General features: G+C 41.7%; 1 protein-coding gene across 1 annotated transcript; it reads left to right on the forward strand.

Moving 5' to 3' along the window:
• The first annotated feature begins 3,869 nt into the window (after nt 1–3,869).
• Nucleotides 3,870–25,305, forward strand: LOC122686934 (protein-lysine methyltransferase METTL21E). Its single transcript, XM_043892299.1, has 5 exons — nt 3,870–4,181; nt 5,160–5,254; nt 14,836–15,002; nt 15,973–16,090; nt 19,107–25,305. The coding sequence occupies exons 1-5, from the start codon at nt 4,135–4,137 to the stop codon at nt 19,565–19,567; spliced, it is 888 nt and encodes a 295-aa protein (XP_043748234.1). The 5' UTR covers nt 3,870–4,134; the 3' UTR covers nt 19,568–25,305.
• The last annotated feature ends 364 nt before the right edge of the window (nt 25,306–25,669 follow it).

Below are 25,669 nucleotides of genomic sequence, written 5' to 3' on the forward strand. Positions count from 1 at the left end.
TTAAATTTATTTTTTTATTAAAGGATAATTGCTTTACAGAATTTTGTTTTCTGTCAAACCTCAACATGAATGAGTCATATATATATATCCTGTCCCTTTTGAACCTCCCTCCCATCTCCCTCCCCACCCCACTCCTCTAGGTTGATACAGAGCCTCTGTTTGAGTTTCCTGAGACATACAGCAAATTCCCGTTGGCTATCTATTTTACAGATGGTAATGCAAGTTTCCATGGTATTCTTTCCATACAGCTCACCCTCTCCTCCCCTCTCCCCATGGCCATAAGTCTATTCTCTATGTCTGTTTCTCCACTGCTGCCCTGTAAATAAATTCTTCAGTACCATTTTTCTAGATTCCAAAATAAAATCTTTCCTTAATGCTGCTTTACTCTGGAGATATTTTAAATAGAACAGTTTTGGGGAAGGGTTGGGAAGAGGGACATTAACTTTTTCATGTTATTCTGTCATTTCTCCAAGCTACTTAAAACTGAGAGTTTTCTTCATATGTGTTTGTAGGTAAAATAGCAGTAGTTTTGCTGAAATGTAGTTTTGTTGCCTTGATAACTTATATTTGTCCTGCACTGCAGCACCTGGAGTGAACACCAAGCTGCTGTAAGCAAGACGTGTTCCTATACGTGTGAACCACTTTCCCTGGTGGCTCAGATGGTAAAAGAACCCTCCTGCAATGCAGGAGACCCAGGTTCGATCCCTGGGTCGGGAGGATCCCCTGGAGAAGGAAATGGCAACCCACCCACTCCAGTATTCTTGCCTGGAGAATCCCATGGACTGAGGAGCCTGCTGGGCTACAGTCCATGGGGTCTCAAAGAGTTGGACACAACTGAGTGACAAACACTTGTACTTTCAAGTAAGCTGAGACACCACCTCTTCCTCAGCAGTCAGGCCAGTCTGGGCTGGTGAGGCAGGTGAGCACCTTGAGGTCATGCAGGGTCCAGGTTCGGCCGTCCCCTGGGTACTGTACTGCTTCAGCGGTCTATATTGGTCACGGATGTATCTGCAGTTCAACGTCCTCAAAGAGGAAAGAACCATGGTCCTGGGTAAGCAGGATGTCTTACGTTAAAGGTGACTAGAAAAATCACTCCCGTCTCCATCCTGTTGAACTGAACTGACCATATTCTTCAGTGTATACTCGACATACTCAGAAATGTAATCTCTACCTGGGCTGTGTATCCAGAAGGAGGAAAAATGGGTATTCAGAACCATTAGTAGAAGACCTAAATATGCTTGCAAAAAGCCTGTTTACTCAGTCCATATGCTAATAAAGATGTGTGCATGCTCACATCTTGATTCTTTGTGACTTCATGGACTGTAACCCATCAGGCTCCTCTGTCCATGGGATTCTCCTTGCAAGAACACTGGAGTGGGTTGCCATTTCCTTCTCCAGGGGATCTTCCTGACCCAGGGGTTGAACCCACGTCTCCTGTGTCTCCTGTATTGGCAGGTAGATTTTTTACCTCTGAGCCCCTGGGAAGCCCCATGCCAGTAAAGATAGAAGTCTGGGGAAAAAAAAAAAAACCACCAAACACCATTATTATCTTACGCCATAAGTACAGTGTTTACAGGACAGTTTGAGATTATATCCTTTATTCTCTCTAAATCCTGTGACCAAGGTAGATCTTTTATAAGGGAAGAAACAAGTTTCAAAGTCTTATTATAACTGACTTTACCAAATTCATCCATCTAATAGGAAAACATTGTGACCTGAACCCAAATCTAATTCACAATTCAGGGTGCTCTTTTACCTATAAAATAGTTTACCTGTTTAAGACAAACAGCAACATAGCAAATTTATCATTTTTCAAAGCAAGTTTGGATACCTGTAACTTCTTTAGCATGGTGACCATCCTATACTTTTTCTGTAAATTTATATTTCATCAATCTTTTCTATAGCTTTCTCTACATTTGCTGTTATAGAGATTTTTATTTCATTCTATTTGATTCATTTTTATAGATTTCAGTTCTCTAGTATAATTCTTTTCCTCTGTTTTCTGTAATATCTTAATCACAGTTACTCTAAAATCTGTGTCAAACAATCCTGATATCTAGGTTACCTGTGGGTTTGTTTCCGTTGTCTGTTTCTCGGTATGACCAGTAAACTTTGAGTGAATGCTGGACATTATGTATAAAAAATTGTAGATGTTGTGAGTCCTCCTCTAGAGGGGATTCCAGGAGGTATTCTGGCAGGAAGCAGAGGGGAAGATCACCTTACTTTAACCAGGGCTGAGTGGATTCAGGGCTGGTTTGCAGTCTTTGTCACACTCCATCTCCTAATTTTCCTCCATCCCTAAAAAGTAGTTTTCCACAGGTACCAAGTGGGATATTTCTTCTTTTGAACTTTTGTTCTGTTTTTAGCCGCTTTATACTTGGAAAATTAGCATCTTGCCCTGAACATCTTCCTAAGCAAATAATCTTGAGTGAAGAGTCACTGTTGTGTTGCTGTAAGCTACTTAGAGCTGGAGGCAAAAGTCTCTCTGTACCTTCCCCACCCCCAAAACAGTTCAGTATAACCAAGATAATCATTGTCATCATGTCTGTTCAGATGATTTAGAGATTCTGCCTCTCAGGAAATTCAAGAAACTGAGGTTTCTTGATCTTTTAAATAACTTGTGGGAATGGAGTATTACTCAGCCATAAAAAGGAACACATTTGAGTCAGTTCTAATGAGGTGGATGAACCTAGAGCCTATTATACAGAGTGAAGTACGTCAGAAAGAGAAAGATAAATATTATATACTAACACATATATATGGAATCTAGAAAGATGATACTGATGAGTTTATTTGCAAGGCAGCAGTGGAGAAACAGAGAACAGACTTATGGACGCGGGGAGAGGGGAGGAGAGGGTGAGATGTATGGAGGGAGTACCATGGAAACTTACATTACCATGTGTAAAATAGCCAACGGGAACTTGCTCTATGTCTCAGGGAACTCAAACAGGCGCTCTGTATCAACCTAGGGTGGGATGGGGTGGGAGACGGAGGGAGGTTCAACAGGGAGGGGACATGTGTATACCTGTGGCTGATTCATGCTGATGTTTGACAGAAAACAACAAAATTCTATAAAGCAATTATCCTTTAATTAAAAAATAAACTAAAAAATAATTTGTGGGAAAAGACAGGTGGTTTTTATTCACTGAATAATTCTTCATTCTTGTTTTAAAAAGATCCAAAAAAAAAAAAAAAAAAGCATGTCCTCTGCCCAGGGTTAACTGCCTGTGAATAATTGTTTTCATCATTTAAGATTTTGCAGTTTCCAGAATGTTTTTTTGTCTACCATATTATGTGCCTGTTCTATCTGTTTTATAGATGAGGAAGCCAAGAAACACGCTAAGTCAGTGCCTAAAATCACAGGCCAATTATTGACAGGACTGATTAAAATCAGGCTCCCAGACCACGAGTCCTATCCTATCCACTATCGTGAGCTCCATCCATCATAATATGTGAAGTATTTCTTAGAGGCTGTACCCGCACTCCTAAATTTAACTTTGCAATATTGTAGGGTTTCGTTACCAGTTAATAACTTCTTCTTCGGGCTATTTCCTGCCGTCGCGGAAGTTAATATATACTCTGAGTTGCAGCCCTACATGCACGTGAGCAGGAGGACAGGCTACATATTCCCTCCGCCTGCGTCTTCACTGCCAGTAGGAAGGAACTGCGGTAACCTAATCCCTGCGGTCAGGGCGCTGCAGCGCACGCTCTCCCAAGCCTTCTGGGGCAGTTGTCTGAGGCTAAAAATGGCCTTCACACCCGGACAAGGTGACCCGGAAAGCACGCGGCCTCCGTGTCACAGGACGTCAGAGCTGCGGACGCTTAAATAACTCTGGGCACCCAAGTGAAAGATTATCACTTGGCCCGGATCGCCTTCACTCGTTTGCAGAAGGAGTTGAAACCTTCCCGCTGGCTCTCGCTCTGGGCACGAGACGCCCGCATGGAATGTGCCTGCTTACTCTCTCCGGCCCTTATTTATGGGCGTCCCAGCCTCCTGCCGAGACTCAGAGGCTGCGCAGACGCAGCTGTCGGGCTCGGACCCGCTGCCAGCGCGTACAGTAGTCAACTGCAGAGCTTGGGCGCGCGCCTCTCGCGCGCCATCAGAGGGTCTCGGCAGCAAAGACAGAGTTGTGGATGATCCTTTTTAACCTTCTAGAAACTCAGCTAACTCGGGTACATAGGTATGTCCAGATTTCACGTTTAATAAATGTTGACCTGCAGGCGGACAGGTGTCGTAAAGACCGCGTCCCTTTAATGGAAGAGAAACTAAATTGGGAACAAACGGGGTGACCACTTTTCGCTATTGTTCAGCCCTGTGACCTCAGGGGCATAATATAACCTTTGATTTTCCTCCTTTGTAAACTGTAAGGAAAACAATCTGTCTCCTAACTTACTGAGGCATATTTTAAAGAAAGATGTGGTGACTGTGACGTGTTTTAGGAGCCTGGTAGAAAAGGAGTGAATGTTAATTCATGGTAGTACAGTGATTATTAAAGGATTCAAAAACTGATGCTTGAAACGTCAAATTGTTGTTTTCCAGAGTTGGAACTACAGCTTACTTAAGCTCATTCATTCACAAGATATGCTTTGTTTGAGAGGCATACAATACTTGAATTCCTTTCCTTTTAAATATCTTTGCTGAGATGGTATGGATTTTTTTTTTTTTTTTTTTTAAAGAAGCAGCTACTGAAAAAAGAAAGCGTTTGGTGGTTGGGCTATTTGACTTTGGGTACAGGCTGAGGACCACAGGTGGCAGCAACTTTGCATCAGTTGCTATGTAGGGAGGTTTGTTTTGGATTAATGCTATGGTGCTCACTACACTGAGTGGAACTGTTTCTCTCCCAATGTTTTAATCGCCTCTTTAAGTTTTAGGATTGCTCTCTGACTAGTTACTGTGAAGAAGAGGGCTTTCTTTGTGATAGCTGAGGTGGCTCTGGGGAAGAATATTTCTTCTTCCAAGAACTTCTAAAATTTCTGACCCTGAATTTTAGTTGGTACTAGATAGATTGTGTTTTAATGCTTTTTTAAAAAATCATGATTTCTTAATAAGATATTTTAATATAATTTTCTCTACTGTATTTGATGGTAAATTTTATTAGGTAACTATGAGAGCACTTAAAGCACATATTGAATTAATTATTACCATTTGATATCTTAAGGTATTATTTGTCTAGTTTTCAAGAAATGATCAAGAAAGCATCAATATATTGCCATCCATTAGCTAATCACTTAATGGATCCAGAGGTTCAAAAAGGTAAATTATTTTATGTTTCTTTATGTAATTTGACCAGTTTTAAGAAGACAAAACAACTAACAATATAAATGCTAACCTTTACAGCGTTCACTGATGTCATAAAGAGAGCTAGGACTTTTTATTAATTGCATATATGTCTGTGCTTGTGTTTGCTAACCTGTGACTATCTCTAACAATGTTTATTGTCTCCTGCTATACCTGATGATACATTTGAGATAATTCTGACAGGTAATAAATCAAGTATATAGACTTGTTAGGTATTAATAGAGTTTTTTTTAATCTGCAAAAGTGGAATAAAAATTTTCCCCAGATGCTACATGCTAAATACATGATTGTGATTTCTTAGTTATTTCTTTTCAGACAGGAAGATTGCAAGAGAGATAAAAATAGTCTTATGGTTTTTACAGTTGCTTCCATGAAAGTTGATTTTAGACTATAAAATATTTCTAGCCTATGTTTATGGTCCCTCTGATGTATTCATTAGAGGCAAACACATAGTGTAATTTGACCTCTTTTGACCTCTTGTGGTAAGAAGAATTTAAGGTCAAATTCTACTACCAGTGGGAATTATTTGGATTTCAGCCAGTTTTTTTTTACATCATCCTAAATATCAAGAATGACTTTTCATAGACTATGTAATTTAACTGTTCCCATTGCCTTGAGATAAAAAGTGCAGATAGGGACTTCCCTGGTGGTCCAGTGCTAGGACTCCACACTATCAGTGCAGGGCCCCAGGTTCGATCCCTGGTAGGGAACTAGATCCCACGTGCTGCCACTAAAGATTCCACATGCCGCAGCTAGAAGCTCCTGCCTGCTGCAACTAAAGACCCTGCATGCTGCAATGAAAATCAAAGATCCTGCATGCAGCAACTAAGACCCAGTGCAGTCAAAAATAGATAAAAATCAAAAAGTGCAGACATAGGCTCTTGACATAGACTAGAAGAACTATTACCATATTTCTGTAGAACAGTTGTACAAACTTAATTACCTAGATTTCTTTCTCTCTCTGTTTTATCTACACACTTTGGATATTTTCTAACGACTGTAGTCCTGTTTCTTTCCTCCCTTTTTTAGGCGTACCAGGTGGCCTCTGCCTGGGTGAGCATCATTAGGCCAAGAGAGCTGGGTGTGTGCCCAGTGTTGGCAGCCTGCATGGCTTAATTGTGAATGGTTTAACTGTAGTAATTTTTGCAAATCTAAACACTTAAAGTCATAATCACTTTAGAGAATCAGACCATTTAGATGATTTGAATGAAGATGCGATTTCTCTGCAGTTTAGGAATAAAATCTCATCACTATCATTACCATCAGCAACAAAGCTTGGTTTCCCCTATGCATATGGTAATTTGGTGAATTACAAAAGATATGGAAGAAGTTCAAGGTAAGGTGCAGACAGAACTAGCGTGAAAATATTTTACAACATGAACAAACACAGCCCATAATAATCATCCACATAGCCGACTGAAGCTTTCAAAATACATTCACAGGCATGGTGCTGAGGGGATTAAGAGTGTGGAGCAGAGTTACATGGCATTTTATTGGAAAAGCTTTCAGTAACCAGTAGAACACTCAGTTCTCAAGTACTGAAGGGTATTGGCTTTTCCCGATCTAGCTCTTTTATACTTGGTTATCTTGTGCTTGGAAAAGATGGAGCAAGCCCATAGCCCAGTGCTTCTAACTCAACACTGGCCTGAAGATCCAAGAATTATAGGGTAGCACTTAGTTATGCACAAAGTTAGGACTATAGTGAATGCTGAAAATTCCTCTGTCTTTGGTTTCTAAGGAGACGTGGGTTTGATCCCTGGGTCAGGAAAATCCCCTGGAGAAAGAAATGGTAACTGACTCCAGTATTCTTGCCTGGAAAATCCCATGGACAGAGGAGCCTGGTGAACTGCAGTCCGTGGGGTCGCAAGAGTCAGACATGACTTAGTGATTGAACAACAACAAATGGTTTCTAACGCTGCATTATATCTAAACCGTCTTAAGACCACATGCATGTCAACTGTGCCAAATCTTAGGTTGCATACCCTTGTCAACAGCTGCTCTCCAGCTGTTAGCACACGTAGCCACGTGTTACAAAGGGTGCTCTCAGGGTCCGCAGCCTTGGGTCAGGTTCATCCTCACCCACGGCTCCATGATGCCTGTGCACAGTGACCCCCAAACCTGCCCGTCCAGCTGCCTGCCTGATGTCCTCCGTTCTGCTTTGCGTTGTTTCAGTCCCTTCAAGAGGCTGATGCCAGGATCAGACTAAGCATGCCTTCGATTTACAGGGGGGGATGTTTGTGAAGAGCCTTCCTATCCCAGGTGGTGCTGGTGGTAAAGAATCCCACCTACCAGTGCAGAAGACACAGGAGACGTGGGTTCAATCCCCAGGTTGGGAAGATCCTCTGGAGAAGGAAATGGCTACCCACTCCAGTATTCTTGCCTGGAGAATGCCACGGACAGAGGAGCCTGGCGAGCTATAGTCATGGGGTGGCAAAGAGCTGGACACGACTAAGTGCAGTTCCCATCATAAGCAATACTGCCTTAGTATAGGAGGAAGAAAATTTGAGTAATTTTACTGCTGTTTAAGAAACATACCAAACTGTAGTCTGAGTTAACGTTGATATACTAATTGGAATACCAGAGTACACAAAGTTACTAATGAGAGAATCATCTATCAACACATTTTACATGTTTAAAAAGTAATCTGGATAAATATCTGCTAGATAGGACTAATCAATGTTCCAGATATTGAATAATAACCCTTAAACAAGGTAATCTGCCTCAGTCAGTACAGTCAGTTCAGTCGTTCAGTCGTGTCTGACTCTTTGTGACCCCGTGAAATGCAACACACCAGGCCCCCCTGTCCAACACCAACTCCTGGAGTCCACCCAAACTCATGCCCATTGAGTCAGTGATGCCATCCAACCATCTCATCCTCTGTCGTCCCCTTCTCCTCCTGCCCTTAATCTTTCCCAGCATCAGAGTCTTTTCAAATGAGTCAGCTCTTTGCATCAGGTGGCCAAAGTATTCAGCGTCAACATCAGTCCTTCCAATGAACACCCAGGACTGATCTCCTTTAGGATGGACTGGTTGGATCTCCTTGCAGTCCGAGGGACTCGCAAGAGTCTTCTCCAACACCACAGTTCAAAAGCATCAGTTCTTCTGTGTTCAGCTTTCATTATAGTCCAACTCTCACATCCATACATGACTACTGGGAAAACCATAGCCTTGACTAGATGGACCTTTGTTGGCAAATTAATGTCTCTGCTTTTTAATATGCTATCTAGGTTGGTCATAACTTTCCTTCCAAGGAGTAAGCGTCTTTTAATTTCATGGCTGCAGTCACCATCTGCAGTGATTTTGGAGCCCCAAAAATAAAGTCTCTCACTGTTTCCACTGTTCCACATCTCTTTGCCATGAAGTGATGGGACCAGATGCCATGATCTTCGTTTTCTGAATGCTGAGCTTTAAGCCAACTTTTTCACTCTCCTCCTTCACTCTCATCAAGAGGCTCTATAGTTCTTCTTCACTTTCTGCCATAAGGGTGGTGTCATCTGCATATCTGAGGTTATTGATATTTCTCCCGGCAATCTTGATTCCAGCTTGTGCTTCCTCCAGCCCAGCGTTTCCCATGATGTACTCTGCATGGAAGTTAAATAAGCAGGGTGACAATATACAGCCTTGATGTACCCCTTTTCCTATTTGAAACATAGCATACTTCTAAATAAGGTATTAATCAAAGAAGAAATAACAAGGGAAATTGGAAAATACTTCAAATTAAATGACAGTTAAAGATAAAGTGTATTAAAATCTATGATCTTCAGCAGAAACAGCACTCAAAGTGAAAGTGTTAGTTGCTCAGTGGTGTCTGATTCTTTGTGACCGTGACCCCAGGACTGTAGCCCACCAGGCTCCTCTGTCCATGGGATTCTCCAGGCAAGAATACTGGACTGGGTTGCCATTCTCTTCTCCAGGGGATCTTCCCAACCCAGGGATTGAACCCACGCCTCTTATGTCTCTTTCATTGGCAGGAGGGTTCTTTACCACTATGTCACCTGGGAAACCCCCCACCCCCGCCCCACACACGCATATACATATAAAGGTTTACATACACACACACATATATATATACTTACAACTGATTCATGTTGTACAGCGGAAACTAACACAGCATTGTAAAGCAATTATCCTCCAATTAAAAAATACATTCTGGTGAAAAAATTACAGTCTCTATATATTCTTGAAACTAAGCAGACATCCAGACCAAAAAAAAACCCATTTGTGAAAACAGCATAAGGGAATCAGCTTTAACATAAGGGCCTGAGAACTTGACATTGCTGAGCCTTTCAGAATTCTAGTTTTCAGGTTTGCCTGTGACCATTCACTAATCTGAAAATATCTTTAACATCTTTAAAAAAACTCTCTAGGTATTTCTAAGAAGCACATGACATTCATCTTTGAATAGAAGATTCTATTGAATGACAGTCTCTTTCATTTAGTTGAGGGGTTTTTACTTTAAATTTTGCTGACAGGTCTTCATGACAGCCCTCAAATGGAAGCTTAAATTCACTTGTCATAGCTGTTAAAGAATTTTTTTTTCATGTATTTCTGTGATCTGACCCTTCCATCTAGTATTGCTGTTATTGACCTTAAAAGTATAAAAGAGAAGAATACAGACAGAACCTGCGTTTTTGAAGGCTTGTTGCAATCCAGCCTTGAAAGCCAATTCACTGTTGAATTTTCCTCTTAAGAAAATCATCATTGTAACGTGGCAGAATCTTGCTAACTTTTACTTTGTAATTGAAACTGCTTTAGTTCTCCAGAGGACAAGAGCACCTGGTAGATTTTATTCAAGATCAGCAAAGATTTAATAGCAGGAAAATGGTGTTAAGCCTTTATTGTATCAAAAGCATTAAGACAGATACGCTTAAAATTGCAACATAATTGTAGTGGTTTCTTGATTATGTTTTATTTATAATTTGTTTTAATATTTGTTTCAATATTAAATTCATTAATAATATTGCTATAAGATTATAGTAGATAGCTTTATCTACAGGTATAGGACTTCCCTGGGAGCTCAGATGGTAAGGAATCTGCCTGCAATGCAGGAGACCTGGGTTCGATTCCTGGGTTGGGAAGATCCCCTGGAGAAGGAAATGGCAACCCACTCCAGTATTCTTGCCTGGAGAATCCCATGGATTGAGTAGCCTGCTGGGCTACAGTCCATGGAGTTGCAAAGAGTTGGATGCAAGTGAGTGACTAACACACAGGTATAGATATCAGAAGTTTTCTGCTTTTCATGTAGGGAAGCCAAAATTCCACATATTGTGTAACATTTCCTAGTTTTAGTTATTTGTCCTGGGGCTGAGTGCTAGATTACAAGGCAGGAATATGTGTAGAAAATTGTTCTCTGGAAGTGTAAATTAGAATTCTGTTGTATGATAAGGCTATTAACTTTTGGAGAAAAGTGCTCTTTGCGTCATTCCTAAAAACCAAAGAATATCCACTAATTCATTGACCTTCTCAAGATCAATCCCATAATCAACAAATAGCCAGACATACTCTTTGGGGACCTGTTCTTTGCGTATTATGTTTGGAGCATAGATTTCCCCCTTTTATTACAACAAGGCAATGTTAGGGGTGCCCTGTAAAAGTGCAGCTTTTCTGTTAAATTCCTGCCCAATGGCTCTTGTCATCAGCCTTGAAACGGGTGGTGATATTGCTAAAACAGTGAGTGCGTGCTAGTCCATGCTAAATTGATTCAGTCTTGTCCGATTCTTTGCAACTGTAGCCCGCCAGGCTCCTCTGTCCATGGAATTCTCCAGGCAAGAATCCTGGAGTGGGTATCCATTTCCTTCTCCAGAGGGTCTTCCTGACCCAGAAATGGAACCCGTGTCTCTTAATGACCCCGCATTGGCAGGGGGTTCTTTACCACTCGTGCCACTCGGGAAGCCCCTGTCTTTTAATGTAAATAAATACGTGTTCTTGAAGTTGTTAGCCCTGGGAGTTCCCTGGTGGCCCAGTGTTTAAGACTTGGTGATTTCACTGCCACGGGCTGGGTTCAATCCCTGGTCAGGAAACTAAAACCCTGCAAGGCTTGAAGCAAGCCCCCCCCACCCCCAAATTTTTTTTTACCTCAAAATCTTTAAATAGAAGTTAATGCTAAAAAGCAGCAAAGTTTTGCTTTTTTTTTTTTGGCTGGGCCAGGTCCAAGTTGCTGCTTGTGGGATCTAGCTCCCTGAGCAGGGATTGAACCCAGGCTAGGGATCAATCTCCTGCACTAGGAGCCCAGAATCTTAACCACTGGACCACCAGGGAAGTCCCTGAAGTTTTAAGCTGCATGTAATTGTGTGTGTGTGTGTTTGCTTTTAAAATCCCATGTATTACATTTGGACAAATAATTTTAAATATCCAAATTCAGTATATTTTGATTTCCTGCTATCAATTATGGAATATTTTTTTATGAGTGTCCCTTCCTATGGAATGACTGATATTCATATAGTCTTTAAATTCAAAGGAGAATACTAATATAAAATACTGTCAGTTAAATTTTCTTCAGCCTGACAGTGTTTGCTATAGGATATGTGGTCATCCTAGGTGCATAACTAATTTCGAGTGACCATGTACAATGGTAGAATTGTGTTCTTTTAGGGTGTATATGCAATTAATCCCTGGGTAAAGAATCTGCCTGCAATACAGGAGGCCCAGGAGTCTCGGATTCAATCCCTGGGTTGGGAAGATCCCCTGGAGAGGAAATGGCAACCCACTCCAGTATTTCTGCCTGGGAAATCCCAGAGACAGAGGAGCTTGGCAGGCTACAGTTCATGGGTCACAAAGGGTCAGACACGGCAGAACAACTAAACAACCACCACCACCACCACAACACGCAATTAATAGTGGTTGTTGTTTCATGAAATCTCTTAGAAGATCCTTTAATTTGGAGTGGTAAGTCATTTTTTTTATTACATAATATATTCACATATGTATTTTTAATCTCATTTCCTTATGGAACTAAAAATGTGGCCATTCTTAAAAAAAAAAAAGACTAGTTCTATTTATTTACATTTGTTATTGCACTGTAGTTGTTAGGACAGCAGCGCTGATCTGGTCAACCAAGCTCTAAAAGAAAGTGCAAAGTCAGAGACGTCGGTGTGGTAGCGGTAAACACTCATCGACAAAGTTTTTATATCAAAAACTGGAATCCTAGGGGGTGCTCCTAGGATTTCTTGTGCTCTAACGTCTATTAATCCCCGATACCTTAGGTGACTTGTCAAAGAAGTGCTGCATTTATAAGGAGTTTGCAAGGAGGCCCAAGCAGGCACATTCAACTAAAGGTCAAGGAAGCAATTAAAGTTCTCAGCTTTCCCCTAAAGAACTTCCACAGCCCTCTGCTGTCCCCCCAGCTTCCCATCTTAGCAAGGCAAGTGAATCTAGCAAAATGAAAGTTAAAGTTCAAATCCAACATCATTACCAATATTACTTGGTTCCTGGAGCTCTTCCTGAATTTGAGAGCATGCTGTTGTTTCAGGAGGAATAAATACAGTGGAATATGTTAGAAGAGGTGTCTCTTGCTTAAGACTCTCCGTTTTTCAGCAGTTTGTTTTCTCTGCATCTCTGCCAAGGTCAGTGTGAGTGCTGGTGGGGGTGGGAGGGTGGCCTGGCCGTGGAACGTGGTGAGGTTAGAGTCCTTTGGAGAGTGCTTGGTTCTGTCTGGGTCTGTTCAGGGAACACAGAATTTAGGACAGGAAATCATCTTGGCTCCAGTCCCTGCTGGATTGTGGCCCCTGAGGGAATCTTCCAACAAGGGCAAACTTCATCTCCTTCTTGCCACTGTGCTCCCAGAACGGAATGATGTTACTGGAGCTCATAGGACAGTTTGGCAACTATTGGGTGGTTCAGAAAGTTTGTTCGAGTTTTTCAATAAGATGCTGTGGAAAAACCTTTTGGCCAACTCAGTACGTCTTCTCTTAGGACTCAAGGACTCAAGACAGCCTCTCACCCCTGTTTTTGCCTCAATGCCATGGAGAAACTGCAAAATCTCCTGGGGCTTTGAGCCCAGCATTTTTAAAACTGATGCCAAACTCCTCATTTTTTTTTTTAACCTTTGCATGTTTCCCCTGTCCTAAAATTTTGGGACTTATTTTAATGATAAAAGTTTGTTCATTTTTGAGGAAAATTGCTTCATTACTTTTAGGAAGAATAGATTTAAAAATTGCTGGTGTCAGATTTTGGTTTAAAGTTAGGGAGAATTGTGAATCATCAAATTTTCTAATTGCAGAATGGGCTGCTTGTGAAGGAACAAGTTCACCCTCATTGGAAATAGTTCAAAGAGGCTGGGCATGTTGTTCGTCCCCAAAGGAACATGAGTTTCCTGGATGAGGTGCAAGCTGAGACCAGGAGGCAGCCGCTATGTTTTCCATCTGACGTTCAAGGATTGGATGACATTTGACTTTGTAGTGTCATATCTGTTTTGAAAGTATGAATGATGGCAAGGTTGGAAAGTGTGAAGGTTTTAACTTTTGAGATTTGGGAAATAAATTTCCCAAGAGAAACTTGTCTTCTTCTACGGAGACCAGAATAAGCAATTTTTGTACTTGCCCCAAATTTCTTGGAAATATTTTTGTTTTCTGTTTGTTTACTTACTTGTTTTTGGGTCTCAGGACAGAGGTGTGAGTGAGTCATACCCTTCATGTCATGGTACATGGGCGTCATCTCAGCAAGACCCCCCTGTTGTATGTGTATCTGTCTATCTTGTCTCATTCATTCTTTTTACCCATTTCATACTTCCTTTCCTTTTCCAGCTTCTTTCTGGCAACCTTTCTAGTGTGTTTGATGTAGGTCTTTGACAAATATTTTCACACATATCCACTTAAGGACTTGTGTAAAAATTTAGAATAGGGAGTAGGATTGCTGGCTTGTAGGATATTTATATATAAATTAACAAAATACCATAAGATTGCTCTCCAGAAAGCAACATTTTGTATTCTTACCAGTGAAACTTATCCGATATTGTCAATGTTAAGATGTCATGTGTTGCCCCCAAACAATAATATAAAAACAAGTAATAATAATATAATACAAGTATAATTGATGGATGGTATCACATGTCTTTTGTCTGTATAAAGGCAGGTCATAATGGATCTGCTGCATTGAAATAACTGGAATTGCACCATGAAGCCAATATGAATAGTTGAGATCTTAGATTCCATCACCAGTCTTTCTTTTGTTCTAAATGAATAGATTGGTAGCCTTTATTTACTTATTTATTTTGGTTGCTAGCCTTTAAAATATGTTGCTTTTTAAAAAAGTCTATCAATTATTGTTTATTTCACATAGCATTGCCGAAATGACTAGCAGTTGATTTCAACCTCAGTAAAAAATCAGAAAGATGTTGTCCCAATGTATGAAATGTCAGCTTCTGTTAAGAGCTGTTTTCAAGTAGTTTACCCCAACTATCATTACGTTGCAGCTGAAGTCAATGACTGGCCAGAAGTAACTTAGAATAAGTGGAAATGCTGCATTTCCAGCAGATTCTTCTCCTTTGCCCTGGTTTTACTGCCACAACCACAACCACTGCCTTTTTCTTTTCCTTTCAGAGCGCAGAGAAGACGACGATGACAGGACAGTGGTTGCAGAGATCATGCGGAGATGTTTTGTTCCAGCGTTTGTAACAACCGTCCCCTGGGAGGCGTTTCATTTCGCTGGTCATGAGATTCGGATCAATGAAGCCACGGATTGTTATGGCGCTGTCGTTTGGCCATCGGTATAATTTCATACAAAATTTGCTAAATTTCAATTATTTTTCATCCAATTTTGTTTATTATTATATACTATTTGGAAGGAGAAAAGAGGTCCCATAGTTCTATTTTGTTACCTCAAGCAACAGTAAAATTTAGAAATCAAGAAATTGGGAAACTCCTTCCGCCAATTTTATTTCTGACTTGTAGGGTTAATAAAGACTGTTGTTTACAGATTCAGTTTTTGGTTACTATAGGTCACAAAAGTTTAGAATTGTACACATTTTTATTTCCCATTTAACTGGGCTCTATTTGAGTTAAACAATTATAATGAAATTTGTGTCAGTCTCAACATGCAGAATATTCTAGAAGGCCAACAGTCATTTATCAATTGTCCTACAAAGGGTGCAGCCCCCTCTACTGTCTGCCCCAATCTTGAACATATATTTCTTTAAAATGACTCTTATTATTAGAAGTTGCTTCCTTTAAAGATAATCAAGCCTAAGTAACTGAACTCTATATTCTCAGTTCTCTTCTTTCCCCAACAATCCCCAAAGACTTTTTCTATCTTAAATGTTGAATCTATTGGAGAATGTGCTTCTGTGGATAATTTTCTGTAGAGATGTGTATATATACACACATACACTCACATGTGCATGCATGCTCAGTTACTTAGTTCTATCTGATTGTTTGCAACCCCATGGACTATAGCCCCCCAGGGTCCTCTGTCCATGGAATTTCGCAGGCAAGAAGACTAGAGTGAGTTGCCATTTCCTCCTCCAAGGGATCCTCCCAATCCAGGGATTGAACCCACATCTCCTGTGTCTCCTGCACTGGCAGGCAGATTCTTTACCACTGTGCCACCTGGGAAGCCCACTCGCACACGTGCTCATATGCGTATTATAGCATTAGTGGGGTATTTGTCTAATAGAGTTTAATATTGCTTTCTGTGATTACTTACTAAGCACTGTTTTTTCTTTTTTTGCATTTTCATAGGCCCTTGTTCTGTGCTATTTTCTGGAAACTAACGTAAAGCAGTATAACATGGCCGACAAAAATGTGATTGAAATTGGAGCCGGAACAGGACTCGTCTCCATTGTGGCGAGTTTACTTGGTAAGTAGCTGCGTTAGATCAAGTGGGATCAGAGAACCCAATGATCTGATATCATTAGTTGCTTTTGCTATCCATTTACTATGCCTGGAGAATTCTGTGGACTGTATAGTCCAGGGGTAGCAAAGAGTCGGACGCAACTGAGCGAGTTTCACTTTCATTTTACTATAACCTGGGCCTATTTTTATTTTTTACTATAAATGATAGTTTACTTTGAAATTCTCCTCCTGATGGAAAGTTGGTCCCAGTTTCTCATAATTGAGTCTTTGTACATTTTTTTTTTTGTACATTTATTCCCCGCCTCATTTCCCGCCCCCCCCCCGCCCCCCGGGCTTGTTTGCCTTCTTATTTCTGATATTAAGAAATATCTTTTAGTTTTTTCCTATTTTTATTTATTTATTTCTAGTTTTCCTTTGAAAAATTTTATGTATTTTCAACTGAAGGATAATTGCTTTACGATATTGTGTTGATTTCTGCTCTTCACCAACATGAATCAGGGCCTGTTTTCAAGCCCTTCATAATTTGAATGGGCTTCATTAAGAAACTTTAACAGTGTTAAAGTCACCTAACTGGTTTCTTTCCGAATTTTCTGGGAAGCTATATTAGTTCTTCTCCTGGGGTGTAGGTCTCAAGTGCATTCTAGCCGGCATGTATATCCTGGCATTCTGGCTGCTGGAGAATGTGTGAAATATGAGGCATAGGCAGAGCTGACTGCTGCGAACTCTTTCTCCTTTATTTAAATTTCAGCCCCATTTCAACATCCCCATGCACTTGGTATATTCCTTTTGGGCTTTGAAGTCATTTTATTTTATGAAAAAGCACCTGTTAGAATAGAGAAAGAGTGTTAGAAATCATATCTGCTTCTAAGTTTAGGCACGTGTCCTTGAATTTATTTTCTCAGTTATTTCCATTCTTCTTTTGTGATCGCTTGTTCTCTCACCAGCATCTTCTTTTCCAACTAAATGTGTGATGGTCTCTACGTGTGTCTGAGACTGCTTCAGTCTTTTTTGTTGTTGTTATCTTTTTCACAACCTTAATTTATCTGCCTTCTCTGATGTGCACAGCCCAAATCCATCTTGATTTCCTTCATCTTCAGAAGTGCACACCTGCCACTCTAAAATCTTGAGAGGAGTTCAAGATTTAGCAATTTACAACTTTCTAAAGCACTGGAGAAATACAGGACCCTTGAAACCCTCCCAAAATATTTTATTTTTTTTAAATTGCTCTGTCTTGACATTGCTTTGAAAGTCACCATTCCACTTAGTATGGCTAGTGTCAGAGGTCCTGTTGGATTTATAGCTGAAAGCTTCCTCATCGAAGAGCAGAATTTGTGTTTTGGGAAGTTGTTCATTCATTAAAAGAATCAGTCTTTTGGTCTGCTTGTATGACTTGACACAAGCTTCAGAAGTTGGAAGCTTTGTTTAGTCAGTGGTGGTATTCACCTCTAGACACGAAGCTCTTCACAGTCAGCCCCAGTGCCTCAGCTCAGTTGCTTAGTCGTGTCTGACTCTTTGCAACCCCATGGACTGCAGCATGCCAGGCCTCCCTGTCCATCACCAACTTCCAGAGTTTACTCAAACTCATGTTCACTGAGTCGGTGACGCCATCAACCATCTCATCCTCTGTCGACCCCTTCAGATAGTTTATATTCCTATGGGTGAAGGGCAGTGGAGGGAGGAGTCATTCCTCATCTTGGGATCTTAAAAAGATTTGTTGAAATTGATAGACCTCCCTCTGTACACACACACACACACACACACACGAATGCAGAGATTTTTATTTCTGTGATTCTACCAATGAAATGTATATTTCCCTCCCGTTTTAACAGTTTCCAGAAATAGAGTCAATAGCCAGAGAAATTTGCCATCATGGGTGAGAAGTGGGTTCTAAACTGGTCTGGGGTGAACTGGATTCCCCTCCAGATCTGTTCTCTCGTTCCTTTCACGAGTCTGTTCTTGTCCGATCATGTAGATTTCAGACAATTCTAGACTTAGTTGCACATTGTTTTCAGGCTCTCCCACTGCTCAGAGTTCATGTCAGGGGACAAATTGTTTTGATTTTTGGTGTACAGTTTTCTCCTGAAAATGACCACCAGTGTTCGCTTTTAACTGTGGGTTTCTTTGTATGTTTTCATCTGAGCCTTCTGTTCTGCGCGTGTGACCTTTGACTGTGTGAGCTGTCTGTGCAGGTTGTGTGTGCACGCGCTCTGTCACCCAGCTGTGTCCGACTCTGTGTGACCCCATGGACTGCAGCCTGCCAGGCCCCTCTGTCCATGGGATTTCCCAGGCAAGAATGCTGGAGTGGGCTGCTGTTTCCTCCTCCAGGGGATCTTCCTGTCCCAGGGATTGGATCTGCGTCTCCTGCGTTGGCAGGTGGATTCTTTATCTGCTGAGCCACCTGGGACGCCCCAGATGCGGGTTGTCAGAGTCAGGCTTATGACGGGGTCAAGCTGAAACCATGGCGTGAGCCTGGGTGTCCTGACACTTTCCGTGTAGCGACACTGGGAGCTCGTCTCTCCTGCCCCACTTCTCCCACTTAAGCACTTCCTGGTCAATGATGGGGTGCTCAGAAGGTCACTCATTCGCTCTCCCATGAATGGAGCTCAGGTTTCTTTTAGGGAAGATCCCATTCATCTTTCAACAGTGACATCTGATTGTTCCAAACCAGTGAGGATACCAAAGCCTTTGAATTTCCCGTCCTTTTGATGTTTTAAGTAGATAAATAGAAAATAACAGCAAGAATAACAAAACAAAACTGACCCCAAAAAACAAAACAAAACCCAGGAGAACACAAAAGTGCGAAGATGTAAAAGCATCAACACCTGGCGCACCTAATCGTGCGTGAGGGGAGGCGCAAAGCTGCCTTAGCACCCATTTTGGAGGGGTTTCCCTCCTGCGTGCACTGTCTTTGGCGTGGGGCTAGCCTTCGTGTCGAATTGCAGAGTGCGTGGCGGCTTACACACCGATGGCTTCCCCTCGTCCCATGAAGGTTCCTTTCCCCGCCGCCCTTTGCTTCCCAGGTGCACACGTGACCGCCACAGACTTACCTGAGGTGCTTGGAAACCTGCAGTATAATATTTCCCGGAACACCAGAATGAGAGCGAAGCATCTGCCGCAGGTCAAAGAGCTCTCCTGGGGCGTAGCTCTAGACAAGAACTTCCCCAGGGCTTCCACCAACTTTGACTACATCCTGGCAGCCGACGTCGTCTACGCTCACCCGTTTCTTGAAGAACTCCTCATTACCTTTGACCATCTGTGCAAAGAAACCACCGTCATCCTCTGGGTCATGAAATTCAGGCTGGAGAAGGAAAATAAATTTGTAGATAGATTTGAGCAGTTGTTTGACCTGGAGGAGATTTATAGTTTCCCTAGCCTGAATATTAAGTTGTATAAAGCGATGAAGAAAAATTTGAAGAGTGAGTGTTATCCTCAAAGGAGGACGTGGAAAGCGAAGGCAATTTCTGGTAGATTATTGCTTTAACAAAGACCCTGGATAATCTGATTGTAGCACTGACTTTCCCAAGGGGAAACACACACAGACACACACACATACAGACACACACACACACACACACACACACACACGCGCACACGTGCGTGCATACACCTCACCCCAGGCAGGGATGTTCCCAGATATATCATGTGGATCTAGAGAATGGCAAAGCCATTGTGTGCTAATTGATTAGGACAAGGTCTGCTTTCCTTATCTTTCTATAGCACCATCTTTAATTATTATCATCTTTTTTATTATTATTATTTATTTTATTTTATTTTATTATTATTATCATCTTAATACATGGTGCAGTCATTGTTAAGGTAAAACTGTTGAACAATGGTTTTTAATGAACAATGGTTTTTAATAATGGTGTCTCTAACATAAGCTTATGTGATTCTCTCTTTAGAAATAAAGAAATGGATTCTAGTGAGCTCACAAATAAATCAGAAAAGGCAGACATAGGATGTGATGGTTGGTGTGAGATTACTGTGGCTTCGTTAGTGCCAGCTTATGGGTGGTCTGTCTTCTCTGCTCAGCAGGGTGGGTCTCCAGCCCAACCCCTGAAATCAATCAAGCTGGTGGATTTGAGGTATGGGCAAGGACATTTCACTCCAGTAAATGAAAAATGAATGGAAGAACATATAAAAACAGCTGAGATTGTGGGGGGAGTTATTGTTTTATTTTTAAGCCAAGTACAGATACTCTGTATCACAAAAACAGAAATAAATATAAAAGTTTGAGTTGAAGATACACATGAAAAGATTTCAGTCTCTAATCTCAAATAACCAGACATATGGCTGTTTTTAACATTTAAAGCTTTTCTGATGAACATACAGGGACCTAGATATTTGAAATCCTGTGTGCTTTCCTCTCACCCCTCACCCCCTGCAAGGTCCTTAGAGATTAGAATAAAGTCTGAAGTAATTAAAGTCAGTGCAAGAAGAGCAAAATATTAGGATTTTGTACCACGTAACGACTAGTGGTCATAACCCTTCTGGGTTCTCGGTGAGTTTGCTGGGCTAGTTCTGTGCCCTGGGAGAAATATCGCCCAGCCCTTTCTACTTCGCTGAAGTTCTCAGTCTATCCGTGGTTGAGTAGAGCCAAAACGCCGACTTCCTAGGACTCTGACCTTAAGCCAGGATGCAAGTGTACTCCCAATCGGCTTTTTTGGTATGTGAGGTTCATGGGGTCAGCGCTTCAGAATTACCAGTATTTACATGCCCTTTGTTGTTTTCACAGCCTGTTAACGTACAAGAAATCAACTAATTCTCAGGGGCCATTCTAGGAGTCTCTGTAAAATCAGTCTCCCCACCATAAGGGGGCCCAGGCTGCCAGGGGTGTGGTCCCTGCCCCAAAGCCACGCAGCTGCAGGGGGGCTCAGGGTTGAGTCCAGAACCCCTGAGTTTTTTTTGTTGTTGTTTTGTTTGTTTACCATTACCCTGCCTTCATGTATTTAAAGCAGTCATTTTCACACTCTTTTGTAAGTAAGTGAAGTCATTTTTTCCAAGTGAGATCCACACCCAGACAGGTAGGCAAATGCATGCATGTGTTTAAGGTGATACTTAAGCAGAGCTGGAAGGAGGTGAAGGAACAGCCGCTCCAGGACCTTCCCCCAGGAGGCCACTGGCCCTCAGGAGGAAACACGGAACCAAGGCCAGTGAGCTTGGAGCGGGCTGAGCTGGGGAGACCGGAAGATCGGGGGTCAGAGAGGCTGGCGGGGCTGGATTGCGTGGGACCTTCGTGGCAGGCTGGGGTCTTGGGAAGCAGGCCCGGAGGTGGCGTAAAGGGGGCAGGTCATTTTCTGGCACGGGATGAAGACGTGTGGAAGGAGCAGGAGGAAGCAGGGCAGAAGCAGAGGTCAAGCTGCCATGCAGACCCGCCCACAGCCCCAGCCATTCCCCCCGACTCCCTGGGGCCTCTGGACCTGGGGACTGTCCCTGGGTGTGGGCGCCCTGGAAGCCTGTGGTTCAGGGAGGTGACTGTGGGGTAAGGCGATGCTGGAGGGCCCGCGACGTTGCCGCCCAGGGCCTCTGCCAGCCGCGCTGATGCCAGGCGATGAGTCTCTGTGAGAGGTCGGGCAGCACGTCGGGGCGGCCACCACCCCAAGGCCACCACAGAAGCTGGGCTTCTCCTCTGGGGACATGGGGGGTCAGGGGGTGGTTTGGAGTAGAGTGAAATGGTCAGCCCTCCGTGTAAGGACCACTCTGGCTGATCACTAGAGTGGTCACCAGAAACTAGAGTTTCTAGATCGCTGAGGAGGACACAGGGGCCAGCGGGGAGACAGCAGGGTCCCGGCGTGAGAGGGTGGCCGCCCACTCACAGGGGGACTGTACCCGGAGGTGGCGAGAGGGGTCGTTTCTGGAGGAGTCTGGAGAGACTCTGCCTGCAATGCAGGAGACACAGGTTTGATCCCTGGGTTGGGAAGATCCCCTGGAGGAGGATGCGGCAACCCACTCCAGTATTCTTGCCTGGAGAATCTCACGCACAGAGCAGCCTGGTGGGCTACAGTCCATGGGGTTGCAGAGTCAGACACAACTGAGAGACTGAGCATCCGCTGGATGCTGAAGCCAGCCGGCCTTCTCCCCACGCTGGATAGGATGCGATGCTGGCTCTGGCGTCTTTGGTCGGGGTTGGTGGACAGAATGTCTGAGCTATGAGCTGGGAGGTGGCTGGTGATGCTCATGAGGGGAATGACAGTGAACCCAGGGTGAAGTAAGGACCCAGCCCTGAGGCGGCTGGGCCGAAATCAGACACAGCCGCATCTGGGGTAGGTTTTCTTAGGTTCTGTCCTCCTTCCTCCCGGTTGTATGAAGATCTGTTGACTCCGAAAGAATCTGTTGCCACTGTGGCCTTTGCACTTGTCAGCAGAGTTCCAAGGTTCCTAGAAGCTGTCTCAGAGGCTTCCAGGAAGGTTTTAGGTGCCACAGCATGAATCTTGGGGTAGCAGGTGAAAAAAATGGTTCTTCTGCTCAAAAAAATGTTTGTATATCACTGCTAAGCTATTTTTAGACAGAATGGATAAAGTGTCCTTTCAAAGAGTGTTAGAACCCAGCCTACCATATGGGCCCCTAACAGTTCTTTTTTCTCTAAGTGTCAATCTGTCAAACACAGTGCTCAATATCCATTGTTTTATTCTGTTTATAGCACTCACTTGCAAATTTTAACACCCACCCACACACCCTGTGGCTCTCGCCTCACTCCGCTCTGCGTGTTTGTCTACTTTTATCTTTTTGCTGTCGTTTCTCCACACTTTTCTAGATTCAATTTTATAATAATTGAATTCCAAAAGATGTAATTTGAGTAGGTTTTTTTCTATCTTACAGGTTTTTTTTTTTTTTCTGTCTAGGAATTGATTTGTTAATTTTAATCCAAGGGAGTTTACTGTGAATTTTGCCTTTACTTCCCTTTGTTCTGTTTTTCTCTCTTTCTCTCTCTCTCCTTCTTGACATGTTAAACTACGTTACTTAAAACCTTTAGCCTAATGCTTGCAGTAACTTTCTGGGTTTCTAACAGGAGGAAAATGCTGTCAAGGTTTTAATAGAGGTTATCAGAGAATCATTATTGCTTCACAGCAGACATACTAACTTGCTGGTAGTACTCTGCAGCTTAAAATTTCTGTTATATGCATGTAACCAGAAAAGTTCTTGTCCCCAGACTGTACCAGCCGACTTTAGGAAACTAAATAATGTACTCAAATCTCTGTCTCAGAATTTACTGATCCACCTTATTTCATTTGTACTAATTTTTGTCCACCAGGATTTCTAAAACATTGGTTTTCATTTTGTATTAATATTTTGTTCTCTTTTGCGGATAAAGAATTGTGGCATTGGGTAACTTCCTAAGAGAGTTGGAGCCACAGCAGAAAGAAAAAAGATGAGGAAATACAACAGAATGGAATGTTCCTTTTTTCCCTCTTTAAATCCTCAGATTCCAGGAGCTTGGTGTTCTCTGTGAATGTCTGGCCTCTACAGAGACCATGTCCAACTTGCTTTAAGCAACGCAGATAAGTAATTTCTGAATAGCCTTTGGTAGTAAAGTATGTCCACTGGGTAAGATTTTGATACAAGGAAAGATTTACATGTAGTAATTTTGAAAACAATCTGGGGAACTTGGGTTCTAGATATAAAATAATTAAAGTCAAATTGAAGTAGATAAGTAAGCTTAATGATAAGTTTGGAAGAAAATTAATTATACTGTGCCTCTTTGCTTGACTCCATTTTAACTTAGTTCCTAAGTTAAAATCTACCTGTGGAAGAAGTAAAAAATTGTCAAATATGTACATTTTTTTCCACCAAATTATAAGGCAATACTAAACAAAACTGGGAGTGTAGCAGGTAAATGCTTTCACAAAATGTAGGGGATATGGACAAAGTGAAATGTAAAAGTCATAAATACTTATGAGTGTGTTTCTGAGTGGACTCAGTTCCCTATGCCTTCTTTATGGAGGCCGGAAATAGTTCACAAATGATTTCCTCGTCTTGGTTTTGGCTTTTTCGAGTTTGTGATGTGAAACTAAGTCTAGAATCCTTACCTGCAAGTCCAGTGTCAGTGTGTGCTCTGCTTCCAAGTTTTGTACCTAATCCAAGGCAGTGCTCAGTATGCTGTGGTCGTATTAACGGGGCGGTGTGTCCTAGGACCTTTGTTAGCATCGGTTAGTTCTGTGGGCATATTGACTCTTTTTCCCAAGAGTTCCTGGGCTGGACGTCAGTGTTTCCTCGGCCTGTGTAGCTGTGTCATGGTTAGGTTGCTGTGCCCACCCCGCTGACTGCCTGTGCTATTGAACTAACCTTGGGCCTCTATCAGCAGCAGTGCTTATACCGGGAAGCCTCAAAGGCAGAAATTTTTTTTCTTAATTCTCTCAATTTCTTTGTTTCTAAGGCAGTTGTCTTTCTTTGAAATCCAGTCAAGTTTTAGAATTGGTGCTCAACCATCAAGGAACTTAAAAGCATCACTAAAAATGAAAACAGATGTCCAGGTCAATTTTTTGATAAATGGGTTAATGGGGGAAAAAAAAGGAAAATATTGGCTATCTGCTGCTAATTGCTAACATTTTACCGTAACAAAATATATTGTTAGGCTTTCTAAACAAAAACACAAGCTGAGTAAGATTAAAATAAGGCATATAAAAATATTTTGGTGACTAGGCATTATTTCATAATGTCAGAAATACAGGACACAAGGCATCTGAAAACTTTTATTTGGTAAGTGCTAGATTTTATAGCTTAGGTTTTTGAAAATATCCTATTTTCTTTGTCCACAGTCTGTATGTCTGTACACTTCTCTGTTTTGATTTTAAATTTTCAGCCCCTTACCTTCATGGGTTTTTTTCTTTTAGTGTCATGATTTAATTTGGATTTTCTTATCTAGTGCTATGATTTAATTTGGATTTCTTATCTCTTTCTGTGTTTCCTTTGTTGGAAGAGTATAAATCATAATGGCAACGGTTGTCTCTTTGTCCCAAACCATCATAAATAAGCCCAAAGAACAGGCCATAAAAATGTAAGAAATTCATAGATTAAAAAACATGAGCAATGTTTTTTGTACCCACCTGGTGTTCCGAGGTAAAAGTACAGTTTGCAACTAGTAAATTATTAACACTTTTCTACCAAGGATTTCCTTCTTCCTTAGGGTCTCTATGACTAATACATAGTCAATTTAAGAATTAGAAAGGTGTCAAACATGATAAACACATTTTATAATCGTGTATTCAAAAGAGAAATTGGGAATAATGAATATGATTATAATTAGTTGGAATAATTATGCAATTATTCTAATAAATATAATATATATTAATAATAAAAATGTGCACATTCTTATAGTGAGGGGAGGAAAACGCTAGAGCTTTTGGAAGCTCAGATTTCATATATTTTGAAGGTAATTCAAGGAGTCTTAAAGGCAATTATAAGAATGCAAAACTTTTACTTTCCTGATATTTTTTCTTCTCTAGGTAGCCATCTAATGGCTGTCATTCATTCACTCATTTATTCATTCATTTATTCAGTATTTATGGAAATCCCATAATATGCCAAGCAGGGGCTGGAGACACGTAGTGAACAAGGTAGACGGCCAGCCCTCCTGGAAGCTTCC

The sequence above is a fragment of the Cervus elaphus genome, chromosome 30 (genome assembly GCF_910594005.1).
Source record: "Cervus elaphus chromosome 30, mCerEla1.1, whole genome shotgun sequence".
In the NCBI taxonomy this organism is placed as follows: Eukaryota; Metazoa; Chordata; class Mammalia; order Artiodactyla; family Cervidae; genus Cervus; species Cervus elaphus.